We start from the raw sequence: 10,944 nt of genomic DNA, 5'->3' as shown, positions 1-10,944 counted from the left end.
AACAGAGTTTAAGGCAGACATGAGATGAAAATCCCAACAATCTCAGCAAGTGCTGAGCGAGCATTCCACAGGACTTTTGTGGGAGAGTGATTAAAAAGCATCCTTGTTTTATACATGTCAAAACTTCAAGAAGACCTGACCTGCATCACCGGCTGCAGACCAGCAGCCCCTCTGCCGGCGCTGCACAGGAGGAGCAAAAAAACCCCAAAATCCATAAAAGCAGTTATTCCCTTTAAACAAGTCCCCAGAGAATTTGCTCAGCAGAGTCGGAGCACCCCGTTTCTGCGGGGTCCCCGTGCGGCACCTTTGCCGCAGCTCCGGGCGAGCTGCGCGGGGTTCCGCGGGCGCGGAGCGGGTCTCCGCTCGTCCTGCCGAGGGAACCCCCGCGGGACACCCACCCCCGCGGGACACCCACCCCCGCGGGACACCCACCCCCGCGGGACACCCACCCCTGCCATCCCCGGGGCGAGGGGCGCGGCGGACCCCGAGCCCCGCGGCTGCCCCGGTCCGGGGGATCGCGCCGGTCCCTCCCGCGGTGCAAAGCGCCCGGCCGGCCGGGCAAGCCCCGGGCCAGCCCCGGGACGGCTGCGGGGCCGCGGGCGGGTCCCGCGCACCTGCGGAGCCCCCGCCTTTGTGCAGTGCAGGTGCGGCGCCCACCCCACCCCCGTGACGTCAGGCGGGCGCTCGCGGGGCACCATGGGAGAATCCCAATGTTTTCCAACGGATGCGCTCAGCAGCGCGGCGGCTTGAGGCGACTCCGGCAGCGGCGCTCGGGGGGGAGTCCCGGCAGGGGGCGGCGGCGGCGGGGGGCCGGGCGGGCGGCCCGCGCCCCGGCTCTTCCCCACCCCGCCAGGCGGCATGGCCCACCCCCCTGAGGCGCCCGGAGCTGCCCCCTGAGCGCCCGGAGCGCCGCGCCGCAGCCGTGCCGACGGCGCCGGGGAAGATGCTGCCGCGGCTGGTCCTGCCCGGCTGACGCCCCGGCCCCGCCGCCGCCGCACCCCCGTCCCCATTGTCCCCCGGCCGCCTCCGGCTCCATGAGCGCCTCCTCCTCCCTCCTCCTCTGAGCTTCCCGCCCTCCACCTCATGGCTGCATCGGAAGAAGGGACCGGCTGCTTTCTCCCGCGAGGCAGGTCGCAGAGTGACCCCAGCATCCTCACGGACCCCGGGGAGCACCCAGGTAACCGCCCCGCTCTGGCCGGCGGCGCTCGGGAGCATCCGCCACTTTGTGGGGAGCCCGTCCGCCGCGGGCGGGCAGGAATTGGGAGCACATTTCCTGCAGGGAGTGCTGAATTGATGGTGCAGCGGCTGAGCTGCCCACGGGATCGGGGCGAGCGCGGCTCTGCCGGAGCGGCTTCGCGTCCCGGCCGCGGCTCCGGGGCCGCCGGCAGCGCTCGGGCCCCGCGCCCGCAGAGCTCGCTCACGACTTCGTGGGGAGGGGAAATGAGCGCTAATAAAGCAGGCTGTTTGCATGGGATCGCCATGGAGACAAGGGAAGCAGAGTCATAATTAAACACTCTCTGCCCACAAGAAGGTAATTTTCACTTCACAGGGAGAAGCGTAATCTCCTTGTGGAGTGTGGGCTTAGAGGGTGGTGCTGAGGGGACACAGCCCAGTCGTTACAGCATAAATAGAATATTGTGATTAGATATTTTTTTTTTAACAATGGCAATTGGTGTTTTCATCTTCACTTTGAGGAGTAATTCTAAATGTCTCTTGGTGGTGACTCAGTAATTTCAGATAGTCAGAATCTAAGCAGGGTTGAGACCTTTAGAAAAAAAAAAGAAACAAATAGCTACATCACTTTGATGAGATGTGATTGCACGGAAAGCACAACAACAAGCTGGAAGCAAAGGGTAAGAGCCAGTTTTCTCTCAGTTTCCCTGAATAGATGGAGGACACACAAGAGCTGTCAGGTTTCTTTATGAGAAAAGAAGTAATCAAAACAGTGTAAAGACAATGAATGGGGTGTTGATCATCACTACCCACTCCTGATTCCTAAGCCTAGAGATGGGTTTAGGGTTTGGGTCAGGCACTATCAGCCAGGAGACAGTCCCTGGATGCAATTTCGGGTTGAACTTTGCTCCCTTTCTCAGATTGCTGAGTAAATAAAATATTCCAGGCTCTATTCATACACCTGCTATATTGCTTCCTTCTGAGCCAATGAGGATATTAATATTTGTATCTAATTTAAGTTCTTCTATTTATTTGCCTTATCGAGCAATTGTGAGCACACTGGTCTGGAGTGAAATACAAATTGAATTAAGGCAAACAGTGGATGATTTATCTCTGATTACCAACTGTTCTGATGCCCTAAGTGAAGGGAACAAAGGACTCTTCTAACATGAACTGCTCGACTCACTCCCAAAGGGGCAATCTTGGCTGAAAGAGGAATGTATGTTTCTGCCATTTGATTTCTGGAAGCAGAAGTGACTAATGAAAGGAAGGCGTGTGCAACCTCCGTTTTAATTCCTCTAGATTGCTTTCTGCTAATTAATTCTTTTGGCCTTTGTGAGATACACAACAAAGAAAGTACACAACATGTCCGACAAGTAGACAAAGATATAAACATTATTGTGCTTTTTGTTGGGAGAAGGAGCTGTCAATACCAAGGAGCATTTTTCCCCTAATACAGACCCCATCAGACAAACCAGTGTCCCAGTGCATGGCAGGAGCTCCACTAAAATGCAAGAGAAGGTGTTTTGTATGTATTCTGTCATTCGTGCAATGTGTGGAGACAAACAAAAGGTGTTAAATACATATGGGTTTTGTCCTGGTAGGTGTGAATAGTCAGTGGTAGGATTAGCATGTTTGGTAAGATTTTCAGGTTTTAAATTCATTCATCAAATAGTATTCAGCATCTGTATGCTTCCACATGATAATAAAATGAACCTAAATTGCTTAATTTAGATAAAATTTTATTCTGCAGTGTTGTGAGTAATCATTATGAGCAATTTCATACATTTGGCTACTTAAAAATCTGGAATACAATTTATATTATTTTAAGAATTATGAATGCTAGATGATGTAATAGCAGTTTATGTTATTTTACTGTCCTGGAAAATAATTGTATCATTGTCATTATACCAGCATAATCATCTATGGACTCTAAGTCAAAAGACAGTCTTAGGAGTGGGAAATGATGTGTCCAAAGTTTGTGTTTACATCCCAACTCTGCTCGCAGACAAAGCATGTAGGGAAGTGTGAACATGTAAGATTCTTCCTTAATCTAAAAATTAATGTTATTATCATTTAAGTTACATTTTTAGATTACAGACAAACAGACCAAAATTATACCAAAATATGAATATAATAGGAGGTAGGATCCCTACAAAAACCATTCCTGCTTTACCTGGCCTTTGAGTGATGCCATATCCCATTTTGTTTCGGAGCAGTTTTTGGCTGTGTGATCTGGTCAGGGGTTATTCTGCACCAACTCATTTGGATGTGCCTGCTGAGGAAAGGATACTGGGGTGGGCAGTGTGGGAATAGATGAAGGCAGCCTGGACTCTGAAAATTTTCCTGGTGGTTTTTTGGTTTAAAGACATATGTATATTCATCTTCTTGACCTGTACAATTACAGGATTTTTTGGTTTAGCCCAGCTTTATGCAGGATGTTTCAGTGCCATGGCTTAGAGTGTAGAGCTGGCAGCATAAAGATTTTCATGTATTTCCCAAAGGAAATCCTCTGATGCAATGCTTCATTTCCCTTCCCCTCCTGAAACACCAGTTTAACCAGTAGAACTGACCCATCCCAGCAGGGTTTGAGCCTTGCTGGCTGTCTCAGAATCTGCTCTCACTGGACCAAATCACCCCTTTTTAGCTGACCCTGAGCAATGTGAGCATCAGACCCAAGGAATTTGGGATGAGCACGCTGCAGATGCAGATGTTGGTTCACCTTCCCAGTGCTTCATTTGCAGTTTTTTCATGAACTGTTGCTTGGGTGAAATGTCAAAGGGAGTTTCCCCATGTGAGAGCAGAGCTGAAGTTTGTTTGTTTGTGAGGTTTTTGTTGTGTTTTGTTCATTTTAAAGAGGACTCTGTTTTCATCCAGCCAGAGCATGGGGTAACTCAGTAACTGGCTGGATCAAGTAGCCTTAGATGCTGATTTTTGAGAAGTCCTGCACACTCACAGTCCTGACTAAAGCCAGCAGAAGCTGCAATTATTCCAAGCCTTGAACAATAAAGGCTTCATGATAAAGCCTCTTATCTAGTGTGCCTTTCCTCACAAAGCATTCACTGTAGAAATGAAAAGCTGTTTTATAACCTTGATTTGGAAGAGCTGTAATCTTTACAGACTACAGTGAATTTTATCACATGTAAAAAACGTAGAAAATTACCACATGCCACTACAATCTTACAAATATTCCTGTAATAAGTCAGATAAACAAGATGTTCAGTAAACTAAACTAGGGACAGTTAATAGCTGTTTATTCCAAAACAGAAATACAAATTCACTGATTCAGGTGCTTCATGTGCAACTTAAATTAAAACAGCAGCTCCTCACAGTGATCAGTAAAGATGTCACAGTCTAAGAAGAAAAGATGGACTTTAGTTCAGGCTCTGCTGACAGGAAGATGATTTTCTCCAGCATTTAAATGGTGCATAGAGGTCCTATTGGTAATGCAGAGAATACTGGAAACAGTGTTTTTTTGCTTTAATTGGATCAGTTATTTATTTTCTCCTTTAAGATAAAATCATGCATTTCAGCCTGTATTTGAGTGAAGTATTTTATGGCCACTGAGCAGTATTTTATGAGAATTGCTGTAGTACAACAAACACTGGGCTTCATGTTCGAGTCTGTTTAAGTTCACTGTCACGCTGAGTGAGCAAGCCTTGAAATAGGAGGATGTCCTTAGTTTGGGAAACAGACATCAAAATACTCATGTCTTGCTTAACTGTAGACTGTCTCTAGGCCAGGCTGTTGTTAAGAAAGTGAATTTCATCTCATTCACAGAATCAGGGAATGAATTGGGTTGGAAGGGCCCTTAGAGATCATCTGGTTCCAGCTCCCTGCCACAGCCATGGCACCTTCCTGACCTGATTGGATCAGGTTGCTCCAAGCCCCATCCAGCCTGGCCTTGAACACTTCAGGGATGTCAAGAATCTCCTTATCTTTTATGCCTTTCCCTCCTCCACCTTTCCAGATAAGGAACAAGAAAGGAAGGAGAGTCTAAAGAGAACAGATTTCAGTATCACCATCTAATTGAGAGACAGTTGCAGGAAGCCAAAATATTGCTCTCATTATATCCCTCCAGCAGTCACAGGGCAGAGGGAAGATTGACAATCTCATTTGATTTGTATCAAAAAAGGGAGGGGTGCACAGACTGGAGAAGAACACACCATGCCAAAACTCTGTATTACTTGAGGAGATACAGACAACCATGACAATGTGTGAAAATGTCACCCCCCTTCCCCCCTTAATTTTGGGATAATCCATTTGAATTTGTATAAGTACACATTGATGCCATCACGTTTTGCTCTCTGTGCTGCTGCCTTTCCTTCCTGGCACCACACAATTAAAGAAAATCTTCAGGATGGGCATTACTGAGCTCTCCAGCAGACCTTGCCAGTGGTCCACCATGTGTTCCTTGTCCTCCAGTGAAGGATCTGTGTTGAGGCAGGGAGCTGCTGTGCTGCAGGCAGTGGTGTTAGATGTTGTTAACAGCTCTGTCATCATAATTTCTTACTGCCTGGTGAAGGGGGGCTCCTCAGCCTCTCCTCTGGTGTGGTGTGCTTCAAGACCTGACAAGTTAAAGCTACTGCAGAGTAGCTGTTCCAGAGATACATGATTATGTCTTCACCAGACACTAATTCCCTTTTTATTTCTATTGATACCACGTGTCATCAGCAGCATTGAGCTCTGAATTAACTCCAGGGCAGAACAACTGCATAAGACTTAGAAGGTCCTCCATCACTGTTTCTAGTTTTCATAATTCAAACGTTCTGAAGCAGGCAGCATTCTTGTTAGTATTCTTCTAGGATGCTGAGAAGAGAATTGAACTGCTATGATGTTTTACATCATCTTTCTTTGGGCTGGAGGCTGACCTGAAGCCCAGCAGGGCTTCCCAGGCAGTGTGAGGAAGGACATCAGCCATCCAAGTAACAGCCAGGGAAAGTCGTGATGCAGTAAACAGCAGGTGTGGGAATACTCTCTAATACGGCTTTTTCTTTCTTGTCTTCTGTTTTGAAGCTGTAACCTCCCATGGATGGACTGTGCCACTTCATATCTGTCATTGTCTTCTCTTAACATTTTTGGGTTGATTTAGCTTATAAAGATTTTAATTGACTCCTGCTTCTGCTGTATTTGTTCCTTGGACAAGTTTGCTCAGTCTGAGTCTCGAGCAGTCCTAGGGAGCCTGTGAGCCACTGGAAAGCTGTGCTGCCCCCTTAACCTGGACACTGGGAACCTCAGAGATGTTGGAAGCTACTGGCAGGGGATGTTTGGAAACCCAAAACCAGATTGAAAATAAAATGTGGTAGGTTTGGGTTGCAGGTGCTGGCATGGAGCAAAGGGAAGGCAAAGACAAGCAGGAATTCAGCTGGAGTGCACACACATTGGTGCCAGCTCTCTGGATCTGCTCGAGTCATTCTTACTGCAAATCTATTCATGCCAGGCCCATAATTCAGAAAATCTTCTGAGTGTGTGCTTAACTTCCAACTTGTGCTTTGGATGGAAGGAAATTGATGGCAGAGAGAGGACAGGGAGATGCTGTGGGTGCCCTGCCTGTCAGCTGGGCTGCTCCATCCTTCTGCAGTCATTTACATCACCATAACTTCAATCAGGGACTTAAAGGCTTATCCATGATGTCTTTAGCTGTTGAATGAATTTTCAAATTTGATCCTAATGCTTGAGCCAGGACACATTAAAAAAGTTGTTTGGGTTTTGTTTTGTTTTGTTTTTTCACCAGAAAGATTTTGGTTTCCATTTCATCTTTCTCTATCAACAAGTCTGTTCTGTTAAGGGAGTTTGTTTCACCTACATTATATTTCTTCTGAAATAGAATTTTACCAGGTCTCCTACATCCTTTCCTTTATTAATTTATGGACAAAATGATTGAATCAGTGCTTTTGCTCCAGTTTATAACTGAACCCTATGATTTATTTATGTGGAAGTTAGTGATATTCTCCCACTCAGAAGTTCCTATTCCTAACCAAAGGGCTCCCTGCAGAAAGTTACACACTAATGGGGGCTGTACTCAGGAATACTCAGTACTGACTAGAAACACGCAGGTTATTAGTTAATATCCCATTTGCCTTTCCATTGAAATCCAAATTGAATTCTATAGAGCTTCCCAGAACATTTGCTATTTGTGTGAATATAGAGTTAAGAGTTTTTTCTGACACAGCACCTGAAAAATCATCACCATATTACCACGTACTACGATGGGAGTTTTATTTTAAGAAATGATCCACTGTGCTTTTGAGAAAGCCTTTTTGTTTCTCCTCAAATTCCCAGTCCCTTCTTGTTTGGACCTAACTGGACCCCAAGTCCCTGTGATGCAGGAAACTCCACTGGAAGCACAGATGTCTCTTTTTCTCTGTCCTGCAGCAGAGAATCTCCTCCTTCCCCAGCAGCCCTTGCCCTGGCACCTGACTCATCTCCCCCATGGCAGCCCTGCTCCAGCATTTTCCAGGAGGGGAGAAGGATCTCTCCACCTCTGGAGAGGAGGATGGGCACAGTGCTGGGGAAGCTGCAGAGGTGGCACTTCCTGGGCATGGATTCTCTTGCTCCAAATGCAGAATTTTGGTCCTGCACATAAAATTTGTGTCAGTGCTGGGGTGTCATTACATTGCTCAACATGACGCACACTTAACACAAACTGCTTTTTGCTCTTGCCTGAGTATTTTACCTACTGATACTCAGTTTATTTTGGGAATCAAGAGCTTATGAAGTTATGTTTTAATGCTACTTTTGCAGGAATTAAATGAGGTCAGTTAATAAGTATGCTATCCATGCCAAGGGTAGGATTTAGGCTTTTCCAGGGTTTGAGTGTTCCCAGTGTTTGGAGATTTGTATTTAGCCAAACTTTAGAGTTCTGTAAAGGAAATGCAGAGCTTTAGTGGGGAAAAAAGTGTTTTAAAGTTGTCTTTTCTTCTAAATCCCAAGTTGGCAGGTAGTCTGAATGTTGCTGAAAAGACACTTAAACCATTAAAACCTCTTTATCCAAGAAGTGGAAATACTGATTATACACCATTAAAACCTAGACTGGATTTATGAGAGTGAGGTCATCATATTGGAAATAACCTGGTGTGTTTTTATGTTCATCTTTGTCTCTTTAATTCAGGCTTTCTTTTTTATGTTTACCTTTGTCTGTTTAATTCAGTTTTTTTTTTTAATAAAAGTAAACCCTAGATTTGATTGCATACCTTAAGTAAAAGAACTCAGACCTAATTTACACACCTAATAACTTGTGCACACAAATAGTTGCTTCCCTGTGCAAATAAGAGAAACTCCTGTCTGTTAAATAATAAAAGATCTTCACACTTTAGCTATGAATGAAGGTGGTTTAGGATTATTCATTCAGTTAATGTTTGCACCAGACTTTGAGAATGGAATGAGTTACATAATGCTGGGAGTCATGTTTGTCTGGAAATGTAACTGTATTTTAGTGAGTAGTTAAGTAACAGTGTTAATTTTCCCCAAAATATTTAATTTGGGAATTCTCTTTCGAGACTGCCCAAGTCGTGCTGTAATGAATGGGCTACACAATTTATTTATTTATAAAATGGGGTTTTAAAATCAAATTTATGTCTTTGTATTTTTAAAATTTAATATGTAGAATTAATTGCCCTTGCTTCTCTAAGCAGGTCAAGTCTATAAATACCAAGAATAAGTAAAACTAAATATGATACCTTGATTTTGCTTCAAAATGTAGCCAGTTTGGATGCTAATACAATGGATTCTTTGTGCCCATTAAATCCCACGCTTTTGTTTGAAATTCAAGTTGATTTATGGCCTAACATATACACAATTTATACATGCCCCAGAGAGAACCTCATACAGCGACTCAAGGCAGGTCAATAGCTCCGTGCTTGAGTCTGCATAAATATTTCAGTGAAATATCTGAATCAAAGGGGTCTTCTCTTGTTTTCTGTAGTACACTGATACTCTGGGTCAGCAGTGTGGACCTGTGGTTTCAGCTGAAGGAAAGCTTGTCTTGTGCATTAAGCACTTCAGAACTGTTCTTATAATGAAGAGACAGTTTGTGTGTTAATTTCCTTAATCTAATTTTTTTTAAACATCCTCGCACTGTTCAGCTGCTGTACAACCAGCAAGTGGACGTAGATCACTGCATTACATCCACCCAGTGAAGCCTTCACTGTTTGCTGAGGGCTGCTCCATCCCTCAGGCCAGGCAGCCTTCCCTGTGCCTTGTCCATATTGATCTGCTGGGAATGGCTGTCACTTCTCATTCAGCTGCTCTCAGAACTCTGCATCTCTCGACTAAACAGCCTGGACTGCACCAAGACTTGGGCTTTTATCATTAAAAGAACATAAGAAATTCTGCCCTGGCTCAGGACTGAGGTGTGTCCAGCCTGGGACTGTTCTTGATGGGGGCTGGAAGCTCAGGACAGGCTGGGAGCAAAGGGAAGGGTGGCTGGAGGAACATCCATAAATTCCACATGAAATCCTCAGGGTCAGTCTCCTGTGCTGCCTTCAAACAACAGCCACAGGCGTTGATGCTTTGGGCAGCTTTGCTCAGCATCTCGAACAAATCCTGCTGTCTTGGGGAGCTCAGACAGAACCTGAGTGGAAATCAGCCTCCAAGAGAGGTTCTCGGCTCCTGGAAGTTCATTTGAGATTGTTCCATCATGAATGAGATGGATCTGTGTGGAATATTTAAATAGAGCGAACGTGATAGTGTATGCAACACTGACTTAATTGGGTTTCTCTGAAGTTTATGCTTTGCAGATGGGACTTCTGTAATTTTGTAAGCTCTGCATTAAGGATAGAAGAAAAAAATGTAATTTGTTTGTTTCTTTTTTTTTTTTTAATTATAGCAGCTCTGTAGATTGGGTAGCAGCTTTCTGGGATTGCAGAGGTTTCAAGGAGAAAAAACATCCTATTTTCAGACACAGCACATCAACTTAACTTCAGCTTAAATGTTTCCTTCCATGACAGTCGCTCATTTGACTTTGCTCAATGTTACAGTGCCTAGAAGGAGAGAATATGTAGTCACCAACTATGCAGAGAAAGCTCTAGCAAAAAGAAAATGGAGTCTTGGACTCATACAAATTCTCTACTTGTCCAGCATAAGTTTTAAATGCCTTGTTTCTTGTTTAACTCAAAAAAATAATGGAAAAATCAGAACTGAGATAAAGTGTGAGTATCACTTCAGATTTCACAGGAGATACTTAACTGCAGAGAACTTAATAACACATCTTCCTGCAAGTGAGGAACATAAGTGAGCTCCTGCCACCTGGGAATCCCCAAATTTAGGAGCAAAACAGAGGTTCCTGAGAATGTGCTATTTTACTGTGAACTGCTGATGCCAATTCACATGGAATGGCGTGACACAAAAACTGTGTATCCTCACTAAACCCTTGATTCTGTTTGATTTATAGTGGGAGCAAATATCAGCCACTGGCCCAGGCTGGTGCCTCGAACCCCTGCAGCAGTGGTGAACTTAACAGATGACATGATCAGATGTGGATTTTCTTAAGGCAAACGTAGGGAATGTGAACTACAGCTGTCAAGATGGATAGCAGAGAGACTTCTTAGTGTTGTGGTGTACATTTGCTGCTGCAATTCAACCAGAAGAACAAACTGAAAGGAAGCCAAGTAAAAGATAATTTTAACATGTAGAAGTAGAAAGGAGCGTCCTTCAAAAATCCAGAATATTGTGCATGAATGAAAATGTTTTAAGAAGGAACCCTAACTGATAGAAATTTATCCTGTATCTCTCTCCTTAGTCCAAGGATGTATCACTGAAGCACAGGCTGGT

At 44.8% G+C, this 10,944-nt stretch overlaps 1 protein-coding gene across 1 annotated transcript in view; it reads left to right on the top strand.

Annotated features, from left to right (window-relative positions):
* Positions 1-856: 856 nt before the first annotated feature.
* Positions 857-10,944, top strand: part of PHACTR3 (phosphatase and actin regulator 3) — a 99,593-nt gene continuing 89,505 nt past the window's right edge. The window contains exon 1 of the mRNA XM_064391049.1: positions 857-1,177. Coding sequence (XP_064247119.1) covers positions 1,084-1,177 — 94 coding nt within the window. The 5' untranslated portion in view covers positions 857-1,083. The remainder of the gene's footprint in view (positions 1,178-10,944) is intronic.

The sequence above is a fragment of the Passer domesticus genome, chromosome 16, assembly GCF_036417665.1.
Source record: "Passer domesticus isolate bPasDom1 chromosome 16, bPasDom1.hap1, whole genome shotgun sequence".
NCBI classification, from domain to species: domain Eukaryota; kingdom Metazoa; phylum Chordata; class Aves; order Passeriformes; family Passeridae; genus Passer; species Passer domesticus.
This window is presented reverse-complemented; position numbering and strand designations above follow the sequence as displayed.